The sequence below is a fragment of the Rhopilema esculentum genome, chromosome 12, assembly GCF_057945365.1.
Source record: "Rhopilema esculentum isolate cy_ngs chromosome 12, ASM5794536v1, whole genome shotgun sequence".
Classification (NCBI taxonomy): Eukaryota; Metazoa; Cnidaria; class Scyphozoa; order Rhizostomeae; family Rhizostomatidae; genus Rhopilema; species Rhopilema esculentum.
This window is the reverse complement of record NC_142826.1, coordinates 2764673-2791546: the sequence shown is the minus strand read 5'-3', so window position 1 is coordinate 2791546 and position 26874 is coordinate 2764673. Positions and strand designations below refer to the sequence as shown.

General features: G+C 36.6%; 1 protein-coding gene and 1 non-coding gene across 2 annotated transcripts; one reads left to right on the top strand and one right to left on the bottom strand.

Annotated features, from left to right (window-relative positions):
- Positions 1 to 1108: 1108 nt before the first annotated feature.
- LOC135681554 (eIF-2-alpha kinase GCN2) lies at positions 1109 to 26874 on the bottom strand. Its single transcript, XM_065196092.2, has 23 exons — positions 26787 to 26874; positions 24695 to 24812; positions 23504 to 23619; positions 22857 to 22959; positions 21916 to 22098; positions 21377 to 21460; positions 20662 to 20878; positions 20291 to 20448; positions 19805 to 19918; positions 18922 to 19071; positions 18459 to 18523; positions 17831 to 17939; positions 16742 to 16842; positions 15212 to 15479; positions 11504 to 11637; positions 9846 to 10299; positions 9138 to 9350; positions 8403 to 8756; positions 5382 to 6798; positions 4756 to 4883; positions 3929 to 4054; positions 1944 to 2108; positions 1109 to 1402 (listed from the first exon to the last, which is right to left on the bottom strand). The coding sequence occupies exons 2-23, from the start codon at positions 24794 to 24796 to the stop codon at positions 1175 to 1177; spliced, it is 4989 nt and encodes a 1662-aa protein (XP_065052164.2). The 5' UTR covers positions 24797 to 24812; positions 26787 to 26874; the 3' UTR covers positions 1109 to 1174.
- Positions 12049 to 12121, top strand: Trnaa-agc (transfer RNA alanine (anticodon AGC)). The gene has a single exon. It is a non-coding gene; the product is annotated as a tRNA-Ala (tRNA).

Genomic DNA, 26874 nt, shown 5'->3' with positions numbered 1-26874 from the left:
CGTGGCTCCACCACTGGCCCCAAGAGATGTGAGCCACGTGTTTCGGAGTTGAGACCAGACCCTAGATTGGAGAAGAATTGTGGCAGATTTTACCACAACAAATAAAGAAATAAAGTATCTTCCATATTCCAGAAAATTGTTTGAAGGGAACATATGCAAATTTAGGCTCTGCAAAATACACAATCCAAGTTAGGCTTTTAACAGTGCAAACTTAAACTTTATTTTATGTTGCTTTTAAAAGATTCAATTTTAAGGCTCAATTTTTGATTAGATTTCAATTTTAATTGAAATGCAAATACTAAGCCTTGATAAGTTGTAAATTTGCTGTTTTTTAGCCTACCCTATATGATGACGATGATAAGGGAATCAAATATCATACCGATTACTTACAACTTTGAGAAATAGAATCTATCCTGACATGCAGCAAAGAAACAGTTTGAATAAACTGACGACAACCTTACTGCTATAAACAATTGAGTCTTGGCGGACAATGCAAAATAGATTTATCATGAAATGTCTGATTCTAAGAAGTTCGCTTTGAGGTTTAAAGTACCTTTGATTGCCAACGTTTTATGAAAATTGTGGCAATTATTTGTGGCAATTATTTCAACAATAGCAAACTATTTGTGGTTCTTCTTAAGGCTTTTGATATTTGAAGAAGGCCATTTAAATTGAGTTCGTCTTGCTGTGGCAGTGGCACGCAATGAATCAAGCTCTTCGAAGTATATTCAATATTCTTTACATTACCAATAGTAAACTCCATGAAATCCATGAAACTGAATTGCTTCCACGATAGTATTTGACCGAAGGGTCAGGTTGGGTCAGGTTGGGTTCTTGAACGGATAAATATATTGTATTGTAAATGCCAAAAATGCTGTAAAAACATTGTAAAATATGTATATATGTATTTATACTTATTTCTTATGTTAGATAAATATGTATTTTTATTTTTTTATTTTTAAACAACTGTACTTTGTAGTAGGCTTGAATTAGCTTTTGTTTTTTAGCTATTTTTATATGCCTACTTTAAATAAATATTTTAAAGAAAATTGAGGTATATATGAAAATGTTAAACAGAAATACGCCATTAAAATTAAAATCCCCTATTTAAGATAAACATTTCATTTTTAATAAATATTGATACAAATCTACCAAAAATTTCAGCATTACAATCTTAAATAAAAATTCTGTAAAAATCATCTTTGTACCCATATAGCAATACGACGTTCCTCTCTTTTTTGATTTCCCTTAAAGTAGAGCAAATTCTGTGTATAGACAATGCGGATTTCTTAAGCTTTTGTTTGTCTATTATATCCGAAACACTTGCTTCAAATTCATCGTCTTCTGCGTCTATATCTAAGTGTGCAAATAAGTTCTTCATAACTATGGGTTGGAGATCAACCTAGAAAAAGAAAACAAGAATGCATTAATGTTGTCTAGGAAATCTTATCACAGCAAAAAATGTCATCAGATTTCCTATCAATATAAAGTATAATCCGGTTATAACGTACTTTAAGGGACCAGCGTATTAAGTACGTTATATCCGAAGTACGTTGTAACGAGGGTAAGTAGAAATTGACTAAGACCAAGCACACCTTTTGCCGGGACCAAGCACACCAGTACGTTATAGCCAAAAGTACGTAATAACTGAGTACGTTATAACGGGATTCTACTGTAGGATGAAACAGGGATGAATAATAAAAAACGCGAAAATATCAAGAAAGGCAAGTATATTTTCTTTATCTCTTTCTTTAATTTGGAAAGCTGCATTTGTAAACAAAACATGCAAATTAAGGCAAAGAAACTAACTTGGTTCCTACCAAAAGCTGCATTTTCAGTAAACATGATAAGAATACAATTCTGCAGACTGCTATTGCTCCGGTACCTAGTGACCTGATCTAAAATACCAACTTGACATAATACAAAATTGGTTGCATACGTACCACGACCACTTCTACAGGTGTTTTAAGAAACGACTGGTGGATGACAGTGGACAAAATGCTTTGCACTTGACTTTCAATCTTTCGTTTCAGAGATTTATCTTGAAGAATATAAGTTATGTTCATCAACTGCGTATCATTAAGCTGGAGTTGTTGAGTAGAAGAAACCTGGAAGAAAAAATTGGACAGTAAAACCAATAATTATTAACAACTTCCATTTGAAGCCTTTATTATTATATTACGTCTAAACTAAAAATAATGCAAGGCTTAATGAGATGGGCTATACACATATGATTTACAAAGCGAAGCAAAGAAAACACAACGTAGAGACTGGAAGAGTAGATCAAGTACTTCTGAAGGGGTCAATTGTGGGAAAACTTTGTGAAAGTTTAAATGTGTCAGTAACCTTTACAAACAGTGAGAAAGCAACTAAGCATTCTAAAAACTAAGCGCCCACATGAGTACAAGCATGAAAAATCCTTCTGTGTAAGGGAGCGCTGATCATTTCGACAAGTAAGCGCCCATTCTCAATCCACTTCAGGATCAAAAAACAAAGGGTGACGTGTAAACTTGAACACTGAGAAATAGGATGGGTAAAGTCGGGTAAAGTTATAATTGCGATGTTAAGAAACAAGACGGACGCCACATTCAGTGAAAATTGCAACCACATTCAGTGAAAATTGCAACCACATTCAATGAAAATTGCAACCACATTCAGTGAAAATTGCAACCATATTTGGTGGGAATCGCCTAAACAGTCACAAGTCGACAACCTTACCTAATCATTAAGGATAAATCAATATTTTTAAATACTTTCTCAATTTTACTTTTCATAATTCAAAGAGGGTAAACATTGCAGTCCATTATACTAAACCTTCAACGATGTAAAATCTAAAACGTTTCCTGTTGAAAGTTTTATAAGGCATCAAAACCGCAGCTTAAACATATACCACACTACTAACCAAAGAGAGTACAGCTGTATCTACAAGACACGGTGCATGAGCGACACTTACACAAAATGAGCGACAGGTAAACAGTAATTTCCATGAAACCTTAGCTCATGAAACCTATTAACAATGATGGTAGCCTATCAAAAATTACAGAGAAACTTGTCGAAGAGGGTTTTGGTTGAGAGATAATCTTATTAGGCATTATAAGGCATCAAAACCGCAGCTTAAACATATACCACACTACTAACCAAAGAGAGTACAGCTGTATCTACAAGACACGGTGCATGAGCGACACTTACACAAAATGAGCGACAGGTAAACAGTAATTTCCATGAAACCTTAGCTCATGAAACCTATTAACAATGATGGTAGCCTATCAAAGATTACAGAGAAACTTGTCGAAGAGGGTTTTGGTTGAGAGATAATCTTATAAGAAATCTTAAGTTAATTTGAGAGATCTTCAATTCAAAACTGGATGAAGGGACGAATTTCTAGCCTTGAGTGGGCTTCGTACTTATCTCCTCTTTTCTAAGCTCGCTTTCGACTTTCCTGCAATCAAGCTACGCCCACATCTTTCTACATCTACCTACTTCTCTCGTCGGCATCACCTTGTTTTTCATATTTCTTTCATTCCAGCATTCTTTGATATTTCTATTCACTGTACTGCGTTAATCTCTCAACACTTTACAAAGATTACATATGCTCTAAACGTGATCGTGTATCAATATTTTTCATTGTACAAGATCAACTTTGCTATAGTATATTTATTCGCCTCTAATCCAACCTTCAAAAGTATGCTTCAGTAGTTTAAAGAGTGCAAACATTGAGACGTCACATTGCAAATCGATGTTGTAACATGCAAAGCTGGTGAATTAAGGATTTCGAACGCATTTTCTGCGAAGGTGCTAAGCTTAAGTTCAGCCATGATACACATCATTTGAATCAGCAAATTTAAGTCTAATAAATTAGGCCTTAAACAGCGAATGTGAAATTTCGTTTCATTGGCTTTTTAAGTGGGAAAAATAACAAACTTCTTACCCTTGAAACAATCGATTCGACTTCTTTTGTTTCAGATTTACCAGAAATCTTTTGCTGCAAGAAATCACATATTGATTGTCTTGGTAGTTTGACTTCGGTGAACCAGTCTTTCTCTCTGCTTCGAACCTAAAAAGCAAATTATGTGATTCAACTCTCAATTCCATTGGTAGCATCGGTTGGCATTACCAAAATCAGAGGCAATTGGTCTCAACATGTTCTTAGAAGAGAACGTTCACCAAAATTACTTTTAAAAGTACCTTAAAGCAATTTAGATACGGAGGTAAACTAATAAAAAAAATGCTTTCAGCTGGAAGCATAGGGTATTATTCTCCCCAAGGATCCGTCCGACACTTTCACCAGATTGTTGTTAATAGCAAAACTTATCTACAAAACTTTATAAGAATTCATCAGATTTCATAGCAAAAGTTTTAAGTTATGGTTGTGGTAATTGACAAACATAATCAAGGATGAGAGGTAGTGAAATGGGACATAGTGGAAAATTGTCAGAGGATTGGAATGACGTAGAAGGGAGAATGCGGGCACGATAATCACAGGAAGAGAATTTCGTCTCAAAAGGGAATGACTGCAAACAAGGAATGTAATTGAAATAAAGAAAATTACGATTACGTAACAGATTTTAACGTTCCTTTTATGCCCAGCAACAAAAATTAAAGAAACCTCCAGAAATTGTTCTAAACCATAGGACAACTGATTCTCATATTGGAACATTTGGCTTTTAAACAATTATAAACTGCAATTTCATGCTATCTGTGTGGTTTATGAAACTAATCCTGGATGCTTGTTTGCGATATGCCGAGTACACTTACTCTGACATCCATATCTGAAGATTTGAGAAGAACAAGGTGATTGATGCCAGATTCTTTGCAAATATCTTGAAGTACTTCAGGTGTAGAGTTGTTATCAGCGTCATAGGTTGAGAGCATCGCTTTAATACCTTGAGAAAACAGAAACGACTACATACATGAATAAGTTAAACGAAATCTTGACAACTGTTTTAATTCCAGTCTAAGACAATAAAGTATCTATTTGAGGAGCAATAAAAAACTAAAGAAGGATGACAGAAAGTAAAAGAACAGACGTATGTCTGTGAAAGAGATCATGATTATGACGATTACTGACGATTGTTATTGATGATTGATGATGATCGTTGATTAATTATGATTAATTATGACTGATTATGATTCATTGTGATTTATGATGATTGAAATGATCGTTGATTAATTATGATTGATTATAACTGATTATGATTAATTATGATTAATTATGATTTTTGATGATTGATGATAATTGATAATAAAAATTATGATAATCTAATGATGTTTCATTTGGCAAAGGGGGACAAAGTTTGACAACCAGTAAAATACCTATACGTGCTCTAATGAGCTAAAGCAAAAACAAGAGAGGTGTCAAAATAGTGTAAAAAGAAAGGTACCCAGTCCCCAGAGATCTCTAACAAGACTGAGCTTTTCTTCTGCAGGTATCGATTCACCCATAACTCCAACCAAGACGTCACAATTGCTCAACTCAGGGGGGACACATTCGGTTTCCAACGCATCTAGCAGGATGGCATTGACAATCTTCTCGTATTCAATGCTTGCTCCAACAGCGTGTGGCACGTACTTCTGCTCACCAGACCTTTTAAATGTCTCCAGCAAATTATCATACCTCCCACCAGCCGCCAATATATCAACATTTCCAAGTTTTCCTTTACGCTTATGCTCGGCGACGATTTGAAACACAACCCCAGAGAAAACATTGAGGTTATAAGCAAGGCGTGTCTGAATTTGGACCTGCATTTGCAGACCGAACATTTCGGCGCTTTTGCAGAGCGCTGTCAGATCGCTAAACGCCTGTTTTGCAAGAGACCCTGCCAGGCCTCTTGACTTTCGAACGCTATGTAGAGACTCACGAACTTTCTTCAATGGACCCTCAATATCTAACATCGAGAGTGTTTTTGCAATGCTGTGTTCCGGTATATTTTCGCTAGTCAAGAAGTTTTTTAATTTTTGCATTGAATCCTTATCGCCCTTTGAGCTTTGCAATAATGTCAATAATTTGCTTAACTGTTCTTCATTTACATTAGCTTGTAACAAAATTGCTTTCAAAAGACTCGTATGATTAACCCGTGCGTAAAAATTTCTCTGTCTCAGACATGGGAAATACTTAATAACCTCCTCCACAGCGAAAAGAACCTCCGCATCAGGCACCATCGAATTTGAAGAATCGCTGATTATATCGAAAGAGCATTCCTTAATTTCCTTAGGGTGGGTGCGACTAATTTTTGTGTCACGGAACACTTTGTTGATGCTATAACGTTTAATATTCCTTATGTTATTCCGCGAAACATAACGCGCAAGGCTTACTCTTGAATCGAACGGCAGCGATAGAATTATACCCTCCGGATCCATGATATTGGCAATCCAATCTTGCTGTTCAAATACACGATTTTGGGGCATTAACAATGGTATATCCAAGTGTACAGCACCGTGCCGCGTAAACAGCGTACGTAAAGCGTTCTCGACATATTCATGCGCGTTGCATGCAAGCAGCATTCCTTCTTGCCGTTTCTCGAATTGCAAGTCATATATTTGTTCTGTAACAGGGTCAGGATTCTGGCTAAACAAAGCTGCTGTAAGACGCTTGTATCGCGTGGAGCTTGGTTGCTTTAGTGTAAGGGCTAGAAGCTCGTCAAAATGGCGATCCTCCAGTTTAGGTGGAACCAATCCACTTTCAAGAAGCTCGGAGGCCGTAGGCCTTTCATCCGAGTTGTGATTCAACAGCCAGTTAAGGATCTTCTTTTCAACCGGACGCGGTTTTTCTTCAAAATCATCCGGTAGTAATATTTTTTCCTGTGAAAAAAATGCGATTTGAACTAAATGAATCATTGAACAGTGTCTTTTGAATTTTTTTGGTATTTTTCAGAACACCTTCAAAGCAAAATCAAAACTTGCTGGCGTCCATATAATAGACCTTTCCCCTGATGACGTCATGCCGCAATGCATTCTGGTACTTGTAGTTAAACCCGCGAACTTTTGTTCACGTTTTGTACGGCGATCGTACGAAGTTCTGTCGTTTTTCAACGCTCTTTGCTCAAATAGTCAAACAAATAATGGAAAATACGGCAGAATGTACCGAACAGCACATCTCTAGTTTTTCTCCCAGCTCTTGTCCTGGAACTGATGTCAAAGAAAGTCTTTCTGGTTTTGCGATTAGGCCAAATGAGGAAAACAAGCAATTCACTCTCGATTGCCAAGAAGACGATACGGGCCTCGAAAGATATGCAATTGACAGGAAAGGTTGGACCAAGTCTTTTAGGGTTATACCAAATTTCTGAAGTAAACAGCTCAATGGAAGACACTTTGAGCATTCACTAACAATATTGAACAGCGTAAGTGCACCTTAGGTATGGCAGTTACAGAAGTAAAAAACATGGATATAAATTATGAAAAGAAGGATATTTACGTTCCATATTCGTGAAACCCAATATTCCTAGGAGGAAACTGTTATTTCTTGTAAAGGCCAAGGTTTGTCCTTCAATTAAATGCATCTAGTATTAAGGAAGCTCTGTTTCCAATCTGATAGAAAAATCTGCAGCACCCTGCTAAGAATGATGAATTTCTTTGTTTATACTGCAGAAATTTGTCTTGAGTTCTTCTTGTGCTGACATATAATTCTTGCCCTCCCCCATAAAAGAAGGGGTTATATCCAACCATTGTAAATGGCTTTAAAGTAACTGAAATCAAAACTACATAGTACTAGAAGCATTATCCCCTTGGTCCCATATTTTTCAATTTTCCGTTCGTTTGGCCTAGGCCTTCTCGTATCGTAGATCCCGGTTAAATTGCCGTCGGAACGACTTTCTGCAGCGATGATTTCCAGGCAAGAGCTTTGTGGAAACCTTGAGATGTGCTGCTCGGTATATTTTGCCGTATTTTCCGTGATCTGTTTGATTACTCGAGCAAAGAGCGTTGGATAATAACAGAACTTCGCCTGATCGCCGTACAAAACATAAACAAATGTTCGCGGGTTTAACGACAAGTACCAGAATGTATTGCGCCATGACGTAATTAGGGGAAAGGTCTAATGGTTATTGGTTTAATCCTTATGATTTTTATGATCAAGAGAAATTTGGCCTCTTTGACACTAGTCAGTTAAAGTATCCTAGAGAATCGGGTTAGCACTAACCTTGTTCTTGAATTCATATTTATGAACCTTGATGAATGCAACCTTCGGTATACTTAAACGGGACATCATGCAAGGTAGGGCTTGAAAAATTAACATGCAAACAGAGTTTTAGATACCACATGACAACACTGCACTGTTTGTAATGTAACGAATGAGTACGGAAACAAACAGTTTTTCTGTTTAGAAAGCTCTCAAAAAGAGATGAGGTTGTGCAAAAAAATGCTTTGGTTTATCGTTTTGCCTCAGTATACGGTCTATGAATACTTACTGTTCTTAGTAGACCAAGAGTTTTCACACGTTCCATCCCAGTTGGTAACGGCGGGTAACACATTTCGAAGAATATTACTCCAAGACTGTACATATCAACTTTCTCCGTTATCTTGACACGTTCGCCTGAATTGTCAATTTCCGGTGCGACATACAATGCAGTCCCAACTTTCCCGGTCATCCTATTAGATGAATCTGTTGATACTCGGCTGTCCGAGGCTAAACTAAGCGTTACGGAGGAGAAATCGACTGGAACCGTCGGATGAGATGTAGCCAATCCAAAGTCGCCAATTTTCACGTGATCACGTGAATCCATAAAAATGTTAAATGGCTTCAAATCACGATGTATGATTCCCTTTAGATTTAAAAAAACGAAACTACAAACAACTATGTTCACGGTATCGAAAAGTAAATATGTTCATGAAATGCTAATCCAGTGAGGTTTAAGCCCGTACAGTTGAATCCTTCGAGGGAGGCGGGGAGGGGGGTAGTAAGGATATGGTCCAACAAAGGGGATTTCCAACTTAAGTTAAGCTTTTTGACAAGGTAGACAAATCTTGAATGGGATTTGGAAATTATTCCGATTATTTATCTTGCTAAATTTTAAAATGAAGAATGAGTCTAGCGAGGATTCTTGTGGTAGCCCTGAGACTCTTGCAGCTACTTAATAAAACAAATGCAAAAATGCCGTAGAGCAGAGAGAAGCTAAACTAAAGCAACCAAAATAGACGCATACTTGGGAATGGACGTGAGATAATCCCTCGACAATTTCTCTGAAAAGCCTCCACATGCGATCAGCAGATTGATGCAATCCTTCATCAATAGCATTGCGTAATGTGCTCTTTTCGCAATACTCCATTTGAATATACAGGTACTGCGCAAGGACTGCCTCTGAGGAGATTGCTTCTGACGTTTCTGCAGTTGGTAGATCATCACTGTTCCATTCATCCTGAAAGTAAACAATACGGTGGAACGTAAAAATGACGTAATCGAAAACGTTGCGACAGCGATATACTATAACAAAGCTAACATTTGTATGAAGCTCAGAACAACTGGCTCCTCATTTTTAAGCCGCAAAATGATTTTGCCAAATGCCGTTTTGTAAGTTTTGTAAATACAAAATGATGGTAATAGAGAAATCTTGGAAATCTTTGACCTGCAGGGATACTTTTGACTGAGAGAGAGAAACTATATGATTTAGCACTCGCTTCTAACTTAAAGGCAATCAAAAATACCAAAGTGGCTTCAGCAACCTGTCAATCAACTATTGGCCAGTAAAAACGTTTGTGTAGTGTTACGCTAATTGATTGCCCAATTGTTGTTTGAGAGATGCCTAATGCCACATAACTATCGTTTGATTGCCTTTAAACAGAAGCCTAGCTAAACGTCTTCAGTTTTCGTCAGATTTATTGCAGTAAGCAAAGGGCTCAAAGCATATACTGACCTCTGAATCTGACGGCTCTCCTAACTCAAGAAAGATGGATTCATCCATAGCAAACACAACGCCCTCAGACGATTCCGTCCTATCGTCTTTCTTTTGCAAGAATAAACTCGCATTGCCACCGGGACTCTTGGGTTTCCTGTGAATGCTATTCCCGCCATCATCACTATCGGATTCACTATCGGATTCAGAATCAGATTCAGTACCAGAGGCTTCGCTGAAATGATTCTCGTCGTCTGCCCATGAATTATCCGCATCATCCCTGGCATCTACATAAGCTGGCTCTTCAAAGTTATTGTACTTCATCAAACTGTCTTCCATGTTTTCCTTCTCCGCCTTCTCATTTACACTGTTGCCCGCGCGTTTACGCTGCATACTCTCGGTGCGGCTGCGGGAATCCGAAGAGTTAACTTCACTCTTGCTAATATCTTCTGCCTCGATCCACGAACTGTAGTACCTAGGACAAAATTAGAGCCGCATGTTATGTTTGAAACAAAACTTTTTTCTGTAGCTGGTAATTAAGAGGGGCTGAGGAGCCTATAGCAAGTCCCAACAAGGGCTATAGGGAGAGGCGCCTCGAGGCTAGGGATTTGGGAGAGAAGGGAAGTTTGAAAGAGGGAAATAAGTCAGGATAAGAACGGATAGAAAGGCCAATGACTTTTGAAAAAAACAGAAATAGCTTATGCTAGAGTTTTAGGTATCATGAATACAATACCCCAATAACTGAATACACATATAGCACAGGTACAGTTGCGAACACACCTCCAATCCTAGGTACTTTTCACTTCAACGCTGCTAGACCATTCAAAAACTCATACAGCAAATCTCGGCAAAATGAGGTAAACCGTCTATCTTCGTTTATGGAACTTGTTAAATTTATTTCATGAAAATCTCCTTCCACAAAAAGCAAAGAAAATAGGCCAGAATTTGGGCTTCGTACTTTAATTTCTTTTAATTTCATTAGTTTTGTTTTCCAGGTTATGCAACTTAACGTAACGTAACTTAACTTAACTTTACTTAACTTACTTAACTTAACTTAACTTAACTTACTTAACTTAACTTTACTTAACTTACTTAACTTAACTTAACTTAACTTACTTAACTTAACTTTACTTAACTTACTTAACTTAACTTAACTTAACTTACTTAACTTAACTTAACTTAACTTAACTCAACTTAACTAAACTTAGCTCAACTTAACTCAACTTAACTCAACTTAACTCGTTTCACTCTAACAATTCTTAGCATTGTCAAGGTTCTTAATTTAAGGCAAATTTTGGCAAAACTTTAAAACAAAGCAAAGTTTCATCTAACCTTTCACTCAAAATTAACACCTTTAACTAGTCAGCAGAAAAGATTTATAAATCTACATGTATAGATTTATAGGTTTATATATTTATCAAATGGTCTTATAATTGAGATAAAAACTATAGCAATGAGTTTCCCAGTGCGTCAAAATATTTTGCTATCAAAATATGCAGTTCTTGCAACACGAACGAAGTTTTGTGTAGTCTGAGATCCTTGAAAGAGACTATAAAAAAGATGGGGCCTATATATGAGCCTTGAGAAACCCCAATAGAAGATTTCTTACAGTTAGCAGCATTTGATTATCATGTTTACGTCCTTTTAAGAAAGAAAAACATGAAGGCCCTTGAACTTACCTAACCACATTTTCGTGGTTCAATCTCGACAGCAGTTTCACTTCTCGAATAATTCTTTTCTTCAGCTGGGCACTTTTCGGATTCAAGTTGATCCTTTTTATTGCATACAACAAGCCGTCAAGCTTCTTCCTGACCTTTCAAAAACAAAAACAAAAAAACTTTAATTTGCAACATTCAAAGCAGTTTGAGAGCAAACAAGGCAAACATGACTTGTCCAGAGATTCTATTTTTGCGAAGTAGTTCTGGCAAGTTCGATAAAGATCACGCTGTGTTTTTGGTAAATTACTCGCGAGCAAAAAATTCATTAATAACAGGAAAGACACTTTAACTGAAATTTTAAAGAAACTTAGATGTAGCTATAGGAAACTTTCTTCCATAACAGCGTAAACCCCTAGAAGTGCTATAAAATTTCGTTTTCTCGTTCTACTAGACTTGTGGCTACAAGGTTAACAACAAGAGCTTGTGCGGCTTGAAGGGGATTTGGCTTAAACTGATAAAATAACCATATGAGACCAAATACTTGCCAAAATAACCTATTTCTACATGGGGGACTAGCTCACATGGTAGAGCGCTCGCTTAGCATGCGAGAGGTACCGGGATCGATGCCCGGGTCCTCCAAATGTGCTCCGTTTTTATAAACCCGGTAAACCATTCAACCATTGCTGCCTGACACAAATCGGTCTACCATGTCTGATTCGTTCAAGCAACATCATTTCAACTTTCTTGTGTGGTACTTTTGAGCGCGCGAATCTGAACATCTTCGGATGAAAATATCGTCTAGACCTTAAAGGCAATCTGTCTCGTAGCGCTCCGCCATACTTTTTACAATGCGATAAATTAAAGGGGGACTGGAAACAATCAAAATCCCTTTGTTCTTATAACCAATCAACGTCGTGACATATTGCCTTTGAATTTCTAGGTTAATCTTAAAAATGTGAAATATAAGAAAGCTTTCTATTAATAAGAGAAGCAACGGAGTAGCCAAAGAGTAACTTATGTGTATATCGTTACTCTATAGGTATCGGTAAAGGTATCGAAAAGTGGAGATGGATTAAAAAAGGTAATGACTCAGGGTTCAATCCGTAGAAGGCTAGGACCGCAGAGCATAGTTTGAGGGGGCTAAAACGTTTTGGGGGGCTGAGCATGCAAGAGTAGGGTGATTTTTGGTACGGTTTTAAGTACATTTTGGAAATTATCGGGGCTAAACTCCCCCGCCACGCCCTCGCCCAGCTTCCACGGTTCCAGGGAGAAGAAACATGTTAAAAAGACTTTCTTGTTTTTAAAGAACATTATAGGACCGGCGGAACTGTTACGTCAGTGGCTGACTGGCTCAAACTTTCACTTGGCAACAGATTACTTACGGGGTACAAACTATTGATAATCTGATACTAAAAGTTTCTTCTGGTCCAAAAGTGCCCTTTATAGCCAATGGAGGTAATTTTATATAATTTAGGCCAACTCACAACTGCTAAGCAAGTTTGAAAAACCCAAAAAGTCATTGTTATTGACAAGGTAAGGTATTCTAACTACATCGACCGAATGCATGATTGTTGAATGGAAAAAACATCAGGTTTTTGAGAAATTGATACGAAATTGTATGATGGATTCAGAGATTCGATTCTTGTATATTGTCGTATGAGAACATTCAAGGTCACTAAAAAAGTGCCAGTAGTCAATAGAAAAATCTCTGGTCTGGAAGCCCATTGTTTCTCACTTTTTGTTTCATTTTAACGATGACACGTGGTCAAAATGAGTGCACAACTTTCGCTCGGTAGAGTTCAAATTTCTAATTTTCGTGTCGTTTTAACATGATATTTTCAACTTATCATCATATCATCAAGTATGCTATATTATTAACATGCCTGGAGCTAACGATGCGTTTAATAAATGTGGAGTGAAAGGAAGAGAAAAACGTTTTTATTCGAAACGGCGAAGGGATATCCTGGATGTGTTATTAAAATATCGTGAATTTGATGCTAATTTCAGAGAAAGGTTGAAGAATGGCAAAGTGCGTATCTGCGAAAGACATTCTGACTCTGCTTGAGTAAAGATTTTCTCGATTTCATTTTTAGCTCTTATCAAACCTCCTTGATTTTATCAGTCCTTGGGACACAGGCCGTTCTTCAATGAAGCTGTCCAGCAACCTAATTAAAGTCTGGTTAATGTCATATTCGTATTTTGGGCTGTCTCTTGCTTTTTCAAAAATTTGTTTTCAATCTAGCCAGATGAGTCTTGTAGGCAATCGAAATCTTTATCGCTCATCGGCAATGGCTTTTCTAAGGCCACTTGCTGTGGTCTCCTGAAGAAGCTGTACAATTCGTCTCCCAAATTTTCAACAAAAAGAAGTTAAAAAAGCTGGCTGCACAATTTGGAATAAGAACATATGCAAACTGCAGAACCGTACCGTAAAAAAGTAGAAAAAAACTGTTCGCCCTCGCTACCGACCGATAAGACTGCATAGCATTCCATTAATTATTGTTTTAAAGAGTCCGTTAAAAGTTGGTGAGGAAAAATCGCTTTTGGCAGGCTTCTGAATGACTGTTGCCTGTGGGCAGACCCAATATTAGCAGCTATTTTGTTTCAAATCAGTTTGCTAAAATTTTACCAATTTTACAACATCTGACATATCCGATTGGGGGATAGGCCAGCTGCAATGGCAACACCGATGTATTGTTTCTTCTTTGCTTTTCTTGAAGAAACAGCCACTTTTTCTTGTTGTAATGCTTTTTGCAAATTGCACAACTGAGTTCTCTGATACTAAATTATCCATGTCGGGAAAAATCTCGTCGTTTAACAGTTCGTCTAGCTTTTTTTCGACAAAAATATAAAATCTAAACTATTCGCTGGGTACACGTCCAGCTGATGTTGTGAATGCTGATTGCGTGTCAAAAGCTGGGACGCTAGAGCCTGTTGTGGCCCCAAAAGCAGTAGATTTACTATCAGTTGGTAAAACTTTATTACTTCATTTCGCTACTTCTGTGTTAGTACTATTTCATCTTGTTATTGTTTTTGTTCTGATTTTAGTCAAATTTTAGTCATTACTTTCTGTTAAGTATTCAATCAAAATCTTAGTAGCTTCTAAATCTAAACCCCTCCATTAGGATACATGGCCTCAAAATAAAATCTTGATTGAACCCGATAGCTCTTTTTGAGTTTTTTCCATGTATCCTTCACCAACAAGTTTACGATATAACGTCTTTAAAAGTTTTCTTATTATTGTATTCATACCCAACATTTTTCCTTTTTACATTTTAGTATAATGTGATCGGCCTGCTGATGCTGTGAAAAAGATTTTGAGCTTTGAGTTTGAGTTGAAGGCTTGTCTCCGCACTTAAACATCAGCATCCACCATATCAAAATTTGTTTGTGCACTCGTTTTGATCACGTGACCTACGAGTAGGCTGGCTTTAAGTCGGCGCACGAAACAAAAGGATAAAATAAAGGACTTCCAGACCAGAGTTTTTTCTATTGATTATGGTTTAATCGATGCTTTAAAAACACTTTCAATGCAATGGCTATAACAACTCTTACAGCTTTCTTCCTACCCTTGGATAAACCAGTAAAGCAGTATTGCGTATTAAACCAGTCAACCTTTAGTATGATATGATATGTTTCCGCTCGTCCGTGCTATTTTGAAATACATTTATAAAAAGCTGCAAAATGTGAAAAATTTGTTCATGATAGAAGAATAAATAGTCCTTTGCATACCTTAATGACGTCACCGAAGCCCCCTTGACCAAGCGATTCAAGGATTGCAAAGTCAGTCATCAGTCGTGTTTTACTTGGGATATTTAATACACTAATCATAGGTAACAGGTTTTCTTCACCTCCATCGTTGTCATCCTCTGCAATAGCTTGATTAGAGCCAACGCCATTATTTAAAGAATGAGATTTGTGAGGCGTTTCAATGATGAGAAAAGGGTGCTTCGCAAGCTGTAATGCTGTCCATCTTTCTTTTTCATCGATAACCAGACATCTGCAAGTCAATATGAATACGTAGAAAGAAGTAAAATTACTGACATATGATCTATAAGATAACTGTCATTATTGCTACAGCGAAAACTCAATTAACAGACGCTTCTCTATAATGTACACCTCCCGTTTACAGGCCCTCCCTTTAACGGACGTCTCCCTAAAACGGACACCGACTTTTAACGGACACCTCCTTATAACAGACACCTCTCTATAACAGGCCCTCCTTACAAATGAAACTCCCTACAACGGACACATCCCTTTAACAGGCCCTTCCTATAACAGACACATCCCTATAAAGAACAGCTCCAAATAAAGGAAACATCTCTCTATAGCTAAATCCCTATAAGGGGTGGCATTTCTCTATAAGACATCTCTCTATAATTGACATTTTTCTATAACAGGCCCTCTCTACATCGGACACCTCCCTATAACGGGCAGCTACTTATTACGGACACCTCCCTATTACAGGTCCTCTACAGCGGACACCTTCCTTTAATGGGCACCTCCTAATAACGGACACTTCTCTATAGCGGACAAATGCCTTTAAAAGCCACTTAATTAAAAGACATGAACAACATTCTCCAAAGTTTTTATGACCAAAGCATTGTAGAAGCAAACTGCGAGCAGCGGCACCTATCTAAAACGAACAGTCATGCAATGAGCGTCCGCTGTTCGGTGATTTCTACCATCATAGAATAATCACGTCTCTGGTGAAGCATTCATTTAATCAAAACATTTATTCATTCAGAAACGTCGTTTCTTTGTGGGAAAGTTCACAATTGTAGAATATTTTATTTCAAAACAGAATTTTGTTTTGCACTTTAATGCAAAATTGTGATCATGAGCCAACTAAAAAGTTGATGCTGCAAGCATGTTAATAAAATATTTATGCTTTGGTCGGCTAAAATTTTTACTAAAATGCAATACTAAAACTTTAGCGACGAATGCTACATTTTGGGTAAAAAGAGCAGGCATTTTCTCTGAATAACTACCAACTGCGATCAGCATAAGGTTATGTTCTACTTGACACCACTGTTAAAAACCCTGTAGGTAATTCGAAGATAAGTAGATACAAGTAGGTAGTAAAAATTAGCAAGAATAAGATTCGGAGATAGAATTTATTAGATGAGCATAAATAAATAGCAGACAACCCAGGAAACAGTAAATCATAGCAGAGTATTTCATAAAATATCACAATATAAAGTAAACGAATAAAAGGCTTGCAAACAAAATTGGCAGCTTTGAGGAACTAAGAGAACGTACTTGAGCAAAAAATCTTGAAGGTCGTCAGGCAATCCAGCAGGAAGCTCCACAGGGTAACCAGTTGCAATTTTACCTTGGACCAAAGACAATATCACTAAGCCCTATGGAACGAATTCACAGAAATTATCAAGTGTGATTGTGCCTTGGAAATGACGTAAAAATGAATAAGCTTAAGATGAATAACTAATGATAAATAATAATTATCATGATGTCACAAAGTACATCATAATGTTGGAAAAAGTTAATATAGATTAGCAGATTATATACGACCAACAGAGCTCTGAAAATATCTAGCAAGCGATAGATTGTAAATTTTATTAAAATAGATCTTATTTCTTGAATACAAACACTTTAAGGTTTAAAATCATTCTAAAGTCAAATTAATAGAGTAATTCCAGTTATTCTTAGTTTTCAGATTCATTTGATCTGCTTTCTCAATAACCCAACCAAAATTGTCTTCTTAAAACTTTCTCTTTGTTAAAACAAGATGTGTCATAAAATACTGACCAACTGTATAATATATATATAGATATATAGTTATCTATTAAATACAAAAAAATATAAACATCTATTTAATACAAAGAGGAAAAATATCCACCGATTTTTAAAAAGTTTTAAAAAGTAGGCCGCTTCGTCTTCAATAAAAATCATTAGAGATAAAAATAACTAATTCCACAAAAGTCAGCAATGCCAAGTTCAATTCACTTAAATTCAATTTATCAAATCAATTCAAATGTATTCACAAAACACGAGTAAACAGGTAATGAACGACAATAATGATAAAACTGTATTCTATGTGGCCCAAGCGAAGCAGGGCTTATCTAAATTTCAAACAAAACAATCTCGAAAATGCAATCACAAAGCGCCAGCATGTTTCATTTTGAAATAAAACTAGTATGACTTGCTTAGAAAATCTGTTATTAGTTTGGAATAGATTTCAAAATGGTGAAAATTTCTTCCAACATCGTGCTCCGGTGTTTTGCGAAGTGAAGTACCTTTTGCAGTATTGTCTTAAAGTATCTTTTACGGATTTCCTTTAGATGTTTGATCACTATCATACATACGCGTTCACATAGAGAGGTGGCTTACCAAATTAAAGATGTCTCCCTTCTTTCCAGGCTTAACCAGCTTACGGTAATCTGCAAACTCATCTTGAGAAGTGCCTTCTTCTTGCAAGAGGTTATGGAGATCAGACAACCTAGGCAAAGAGCATATAACGATGCAAGACACACGAATAAATGGTCGATGTTGTTTTGCAAGATATGAACAAATGCGAGGGGGTATAACTTCTGAAACGCAAGGCATTTCATTTAAAATCATATAAGAATAAATTCCATTTAATATAAACGTAGCGTATAAACGCAGGTCAATATTCGTCTTAGTAGAAAAGACGATTCTATTTAAAAAGGCTCTCTATATGCAGGAATATAAATAAGAGAAGTTTTGAATGTAAGGCCTCGGATGGACTTGCTGAGAGAGAAAGAGAAAGAGAAAGAGAGAGAGAGAGAGAGAGAGAGAGAAAGAGAAAGAGAAAGAGAAAGAGAAAGAGAAAGAGAAAGAGAAAGAGAAAGAGAAAGAGAGAGAGAAAGAGTCTTCCAGGTCTTGGATTGCTATGATTGCCATTAGTGTGCAAAACAAAACTGAAGGACAAATGGAGGTTGATTAAAACAATAATGGCAAAGGGCTTTTGAGAGTTCATAAAAATACTGTAACTAACCTTCTAAGAACAGCGTAGCCACAGACTTTCAAAATGTTCCATTTGCAAACAAAGATATTCGATGGCTGTCAACAGGAAAAAAAACCCGGTTGAAAATTACTTATTGATTGTATCAACTCTGCCAAATGTGTTACGAATTTGCTGAGATAGGGCCAGTGAAATACAAGAAGTTTATTAAAGAAATACTAGTTTGGTTTGATTAATGAATCTTACAACCAAGCCAAATGCATTTGACAGAGAAGGCAATTGTGTTCATGTGACTAATCTAAATTTTTTTGGATAATTCTATACGTTTTCACCTGTAGCAGTAAATCATAAATTTCGCAGAATACATGGTCCATATTCAACAATTCCGAAAACATTTTTTAGGGTGTCATTTCATAGTCATACTGTAACCCTGGCATTATATTATAACTTGGTTCTATATCAATACTGAGGAGCAAAAAAATCGGTTTTTACTTACATTTAAATCCCGATGAACAACTGATTTTCCATGGAGGTAATTAATAACTTGGACGAGCTGCTTTGCATAGTTCTTGATGGTGTCAACTGGCAAACCTGGTGGCTTAATGCAGTCAGCTATACTAAACCCATCAATGTTGTCCATCAAAATCTGAAATCAGATACTTTGTATTTAGACTGCTTTAAATAACGGAGCAAACTATCCTTCATATGATATTTTTTGGAAATAATTTACGATAAAAATTTGAGGGTCGAATAAGCTAGGGAGTTAATATAGTTTGTGAGAATCTGGTTTAATAACGAAGATTAAATTCAATGTAAATTTTGAATTAGCATTAGTTCATTAGGGTAAAAGACTTATAAAGAATGCAAAGGGCTGAGCAAAAAGCTGATGGGGAAAATTACAATGAAATATGATTAGCAAAAACTGTCACGTTACACAGGAAACGCTGTTGAGAAACAAAAACAAAGTTTTAAATCAGGATAACAAGGGCCGTTTTAGGGGCATTAAATAACCAAATTAGAGAAAATAATATGGAAAAACCTAATTCGTTCTTGGTCATATTAAAAAAAGTACTGGATATTTCATTATCTGGAAGCAAATCAAGTTAATTAACATTTTTCATAATCATACTACAACAGAATCAGGCCTTTAAGTTGTTCATTTAATCCGACTTGGCGAATGTCCCAATTACCTGGGACACGACTTTTGGCCTCTTAAGGTTGGAAAAGCCAATGAGCACTGAAAACTTAAGTAACTTCCGTCCGACTTAGTTAAAACCCGAGTTATCCGGGGTACGACCTAACGGGAGACGACTGTAGCAATATAATATTAGTTTTTTTTTCTTCCATAAAAGTTCGTAATATGGTTGGTAGAAACATACCCTGACATATAGAGTTCCGTTCTTTTCTTCGATGGACATAGAGTGGTAGCGAATCAGGCTTTCGTGTTGTAGTTTTGATGACAAATATAAGAGTTCCTGGTCCATGTTTTGAACCTAAATAATACAAAATGAAACGTTCATACAAAGATAAGGATTTACGTAAATTATTGTTTATTGTGTTGTAAAAAATGGGTTTACTTGCTGTGTCATCCTAACCAACAAGTGAAAATACAAAGCTGGTTAGCCACTTGTGTTAGGGTGAGGGGTTCGCTTACTTTCACTTGGAATCAGAAGCGTTGTCAGCTCTCTGTAATTCGATCCGTAAAAATCACGAGGTATGGTCATATCGGGAGGAAAGACCAGATGACTGCTCGATAAGCGTAGCTTCCCAGTGTCCTTAAACTATCTTCGGAAGCTAGGTAGCAACAAATAATAACAGGACATCTTATTTGCTAAAAAAACGCGTCATTCAGATTGTCGCATTACCTGTTTTGAGATGTCCTCTAATTCAGAGCTGCCAGCAAAACTTAAGGATGGCTTCTTCTTTCCGCATTTGGCTTTGAGTGCCCATTCACAAGCGGTAACGACACACCCGTTGTCAAGGTCCAAACCATCTCTAGTACATGCTCCTTGGAAATGATGTCCTACAAGAAATTCAGATCCAAAACAATAATTTGTTAATAATCTGACATCCCTCTGCAAGGTAACACTAGATGTAGCACTAGTCGGTCTTTTTAGAGCGGCGTGGGGTAATCTTCCAGAACAGAACCTTTTAAGATCTTACCAGTTTGTTGACCGACCATTTATGGAGAATCAAAATAGAAGACAAAATGTGAACAAAAATGGATGCTGCTTACCAATACACCTGCCACAATGCACAACTTTTCCCCCTAGTTTACTTGAAAAATCTACAACTTCAACCTTCTGCTTCACTCTAGTACAGCTAATGCTCCTTCGCCGTTCCAAAGGCTTCTCCATTTCACAAAAGCTATCACTATTTCTTCGTCTTCTTCCACTGTTTGGGGGACTAGACCCTAGCGGGGCACCGTTCTCTGATTCTAATGAGCCAACCCGCTGAAAAATAAACAAAATGAGGTCACACAGGTACTGTGGACTTATGATCAAAAGAAGCTAAAAAAAGTAAAAACACAATGCTAGTTCACGAGATCTTTCCAGATATTTCTGCAGAGTTTTTACTTCGGCCAGGGACAATTTCAGCGTATTTTTAGGGGTAGGGCGAGGGCCTCTACAACCCATCTGTCCTAGATAATGATTTCTTTTAATATATTAAAATATTAAAACAAAACGAACTTACTGTCCAAACAGTGTGGAAGCAAACTGTCTTAAAATCAACATGAAACTTTTTTAAAAGGTATGAAAAGATACGAAAAATCTCGTTGGTGAATTCTTCTCATATTGAAGTCTTTTTTCTTAAATTCATGAATTGTCTGAGAGACAAAAGGAGGGTTCCGAGTCCTGCTCTACTACGGAATGCATTCAAAATGGACCTCATTTCAACCAGATGATAGATAAGAAAAGGCAAAAATTTTTGATGACATAATGAAAACGTACGCTTTCTTCCAGCACTTGTCTCCTTTTCCCCTTTTCTTTCAGAGCCTCTTCTCTTTCTTGTAAAGCAACTTGAACCATTTTGCTCTGAAATAAGAAAAACAGGAATCAGCTTCCATGACACGTGCCTTCAGTAAAATGAAATTGGTGGCAAGGACAGGAGGCAAGATTTTGCGTTAAACAGGAGTTGGATGAACCAAACAGCCTTCTAGTTTGAAATCCAGCCTCTTTTATAACTACCGGCGTAGTTGCCTTTCATGCCAATGTCATTTCAATAATAGACTGCATCAAGGGCCTAAACAGACATAAAAAGGTGCTCTAGGATCACAAGGAGTTGTTCGGAATTAGCCTATCAGACGCAACAGCAAAACTTGAAAATAAATGAATTGACCCAAAGACCTTTTCGATCCAAATTTTAGGCGAAAATTTGCATCAACCTTTTTGTCATCATCCAGTATTTCATGATCTGTCACGCAATTGGAAATTTTGCGGCAAATAGAGACATTGATACAAAAAATAGCAAAACCAAGTGATATACTAACAACATCATCATCAAACTCTTTAGCTTGGGCCTCATCCTTCGCAATTCGCCTCTTTCTTTCCAATTCTTGTATCTCCTTTTCTTTTTGTAGATTCTTGAGCATTTGCTCGTGGAAAGACAGTGTAGGAACATTGTATTTATGAAGGAAAGCTTGAACTGATTGTGCCAGCTGTAGAACCATAACCTGAAGTCAACAAAACATTAAGAACTCTCACTGGAGAGGTTTTAAAATTTATGGTAAGAAAAGGCCAAGAAGGTTGACAGAAACTAGATTTGTTACTGGAAAAGCTCTTATGAACTACAAAGGAAGGAGGAACAGATGCTGGAGACCAGACAAACGAAAATTTTAGCGGATTGCCAGGGGTATGCCGTGGCTAAATAAGATAAGCAGAGAGGATATTCGGTATAGGTCTTGGAGTCACAAACATTTGTACTGAAGTCTTACAAGCATGGCTAGGACGACATCGATATTTGGCCACAATGGACAAGAATAGCAATGCAGTTGAACGAAATAGAGGATTGACAATAAGGAAGGAGACCGAGAGGAAGACCACGAAAAAGATTGATATAGAATGCAAAAGGAGTTGCATGATCATAGTATCAAGATGATAGGGATAGAATATCGTTGGAATATAGGATACGTAAGCTTCAACACAGGAATGCTGCTGGAAATGGAGGAAAAAGTTGACGAAGTAGAAAAATTAATCTGAAATCTCTTATCTGAAAGAAATTAATATTTTTAACATTCTGGTAGCTTTTGGCTCCAACGACAGATCTCAGGCTGCAGCTTTCAGTCAAAGTTCAGAAAAATTTGTTGATTTGCTAAAGCATAGCAGCAAAAAATCATAACGCTTAACCACTTTTACGACATTTTTTCTAAGCATTTATTCTTGGCTAAGATAAAAGTGACCGAAGCAACAAAAGTTTCACACAGAGACTTACCTCCCCAATGAGGTTTTTGGCCTGTTCATCTAAATCCTTCTTCAAGGTACCAATCTGCCCATTCGAAAGGCCTTTGGGGTTTTCCAGGCGTAAAATTGGAGGGCTAAAATAAACATAGGCTGATCAATGAGTGAAGACGCAAATCGCTTTTGACTTATCACTCTGATTCGCCACTCTGATTCAGGCTCGTTAAAGACAGTGGGTCGCCTTTAATATACAATCTAGAGGGAGCAATGGCTTCTGTTAATGATTGAGATCCTGTCATTTTCAACACTCAATGAAACTAAAGCCTCTTGAAATTTCTATCTTATGTCATTGATTCAGTTTCCATCTATAATATCGATACCATGCAGGCACTTAGAACAAGACCTTGTTGCTCTGCATGACTCATGCAACAACAGCTGTCTAAAATTGAAGGTTGTTTCTTCTGTTTGTTTGAGAATATCCACATCTCTAAGACGAATGGCTATAACTTGAGAAGAACTTCAACGACAGAAGAAAAGTCAAATGCTGTAGAAACACTTACTGTTTAGTGTTTACTCAGGGCAAATAGATAAATTTTAAGATCTGCAAGAAACCTGTAAATATAAAATTATGTATTCCCAACCTTCAAGAGATCAAATAATTAAAAAATAAAAGTAACATACTCGATAGGGTATCTTGTTGTGTATTTGACCACAAGGTCGACTTTGGCATAAACATCTCTGTTTACTATACTTTGAAGTGGTGTCAGCTTCAGACAAACAATTGGAGGGTGTCCGGCCTGGATATAATAAAATGCCAAAATCAAAAATGATTCACCAATACAGATTGAGTTCAATACGCAGAAACAAAAGGTTTTGAAAATTGTTAAAAATTATTGGTAATAACAGTTGTAGTGTCCGTCAAATGAGGCAGGAGCGAAACAGAGGCTCATGGAGTAAGTCTAAGAATGGACCGTATTTGGCATAAAGTCCTTTTCAAAACTTAAGTGTAGTATAATCCAGCTGATGATCTTAACCAGCCAGCAGCATTGTATCTAAATGCTTTTGCTATGAGTATAACAGCCAATACCTAAAGTTATTGAAATTACATTCAGGGGCGGATTCAGAGAAAATTTGGAGGAGAGCCAATTGGTAGTGGGGGCACTGAAAAATTTTCAAAAATTGGTGATGATAGTACGCTGTATACAGCAATTTCAGACCCTAACCACTGACAGAAGGCTTTCTATTCACTTTCTATGGAAATTTTCACAATAATTGTGCCAAAACAATGATAAACAGTCTTTGAGCATGACTGAAGAACTCCAGCTTGAAGATAAATTTCCTAGCGGAACATTCACCGATCCACCATAGCGGCTCAAACTCTGCTAGAGTACTATGCAAAAAGAGCTGACTTGAATGTTTCTTCCTTACCAGGAAATCAAATTTTGGGGGGCCCAGAAAATTTACCATTTTCAGTTTAATTTTCAATTGGGGTGAATTGGGATGGGGTGAACACCCACAAAAAGCCAGATTGAACAAATTGAAAGATTTCTGCAACTAAATAAAGCATTTTGATCAACTTGACTAGCTAGTGAAGTGGAATCTTTCAACTGCTTAAGTGACAAGAATTTATTTCAGTAAAGTACAATTTTATTTAGACTTGAATGACTTTATACAAAGAGTGTCTAAGGCACTTTCTTCCTCTGGAAAAAATTATATTATCAAAGCTTTCTCGTGACAGAGGCCAAAAAACCTTAATGCAAACTACTTTTATGGGCTCTCATTTTTGTTGGGGTGTTATGTTAACTTCTTTTGATCATTTCATATTTACAGTGTGCTATGCTAATGAAGATCTGACAATTAAAAAATCTATACCTTAATCTGCTGTTCATTTCTTAGGTCTTCAAACTCGCTCATGTAAATTGCTTGCAAAACCTGCAGCTCTTCCTCTTGTCTCTCGTGATGGCTTGGATCCATTTCATCATTTTGTTACCTATTAATGATAAACCATCATTAGCATCATTATAAGAAGAGTCTATTAGCAAATCAAAAAAGCAAGATTTCTGGCATTATCTACCAATGAGAATAGAAATGACATAAATATCAACACACAAATAAAATAATGAGAAACAGTCTTGCTAGAACATTTTTACAAAATCTTAATAAAGTCTGAAAATGTTAATTTTTCAGTAAAATGTGTTCTGAAATCATTGAATGGATTTTGCAAAATTCCAAAGTCAGGTATTTAATTTGAATCAGAAGATAACTGTACTGTGTCAATGATTTGTTTGTTTAATTGCACTATTTTTATTCATATACAGTGAAAATAATAACATTAAATGCAAAAATTCTTAGCATGTCAAATATTCAGACACAAAATTGTCCAACAAATTATTTCTCTCAATTAAAAAGTTGTTTGAAAATCTGACTTGCTCAAACATTTTTAATCATATGAAGAGGTGTTGTGAAAAGCAGCTTTAAATGAGGAAAAAATCAGAAACCAAAGCTAAACATTAGAGCCACAAATGATTTTTTATTTAGATTTCTCATAGCTACCTATCAATTTAACTAGGATAATTTTACACAAGAAAGGGCATTATATAAATTTAACAATATGCTTTTGGTGTATAAAACAGGATGGCCCTAAGTAGCTACACTGAGTGCCATGCTGCTTCCATCAGGCAACACTTCATACCATCAGAATAGATGGAGAATGAAAAAGTTCTACACTTTGTTGTTTTTGTGATACCTTTGTTAGTGACCCCCCTTTATGATCACTGATTCTCTGGTAGAAAATTTCTAGGTGGTTATGATATGGGGTGCACCCCTAGCATGCTTTCTAGTTCAGCTTTACCATGTCTTGCCAGATTGGAATCTTTGAAAGATGCCCAGGGGATCTGTTGCATGTCCACAAAATTGCACATTTGCAAATAACACAGATAAAATTTGTGTGCGGCTGAGACTAATAACAATAAAAACACAGTATGTAACTTTTAGGTGTACATTTCAGAGAAAAACATTAGTAGCGTTGTTAGTGGTGATAAAAACAATGTAGCAATGATAAACATTTTTCATAATTCCTAAAAATAAGAACTAGGTGAACCCAACCAGATGAGAACTGTTTCTGTAAACCAAAATCTGCTCAAACTTTGAAAACTTTGTGCATGGTAAAAAATTAGATCATCTTGTTCCATGTGTATTTTACTCCCAACAGCTTTAACAAAGACAAAAAATACCCTTCACATGTTGCTGTTATTTGGCATATATAAATCTGGAGCACTGGGAAAATACATCCAAGAATACTCCAATTTCAATTTGACATGTGGTTTGTTCACTTTCTGCCCAAACAAACTTTGCAAATAGTGTCTACACAGCTTTGATGACTACACATAATTCCAAAGTGTGCATTTTTATCATTGTATATATGATATCTGCTGGTAGCATGTCTTGTTTTTAAAGCTCATCTCTTTTCAAGAAATGAAACGATTTTATCACTTTCTGTGGTGGCCAAAATAACAACTCTCGGCAGATCTTATAGGAACTCACATTAATTTCGGGGCAGCAAGTTTTGGCATAGCAGTATTTATTTTAGGCAATCTAAAATGAAGGCCTAGCTAGTCTACTTTTTTAGGAATTGTATAGTTTCCATACTGCTCGACCTGATAGTCACAAATAAGCATGATTAATAGTCATAAATTAGTATGATTAATTATTTTAAGTAAAGGGTTAGGGTTAGGGTTAGGGTTAGGGTTAGGGTTAGGGTTAGGGTTAGGGTTAGGATTAGGATTAGGGTTAGGGCTAGGGTAAACTAATTACGTCATCAGCAGACAGCTACACACTTTTTTGGTCCTACGTGGACAAAAATGGTAGATACAATTCATTTAAAACCCACAATAATTTATATCATTAATTTTCCTCACAGATTTTATATTAAAAAACGAGAGCAGTTCATCAAATAGCCACGTACCATTCAATGTTTTTCATTTGCACTGTTACCCCATGCGCCACCTCATTGAAAACAACAGAATTGGCCGAAATAGTCTCGTTTTGGTTAG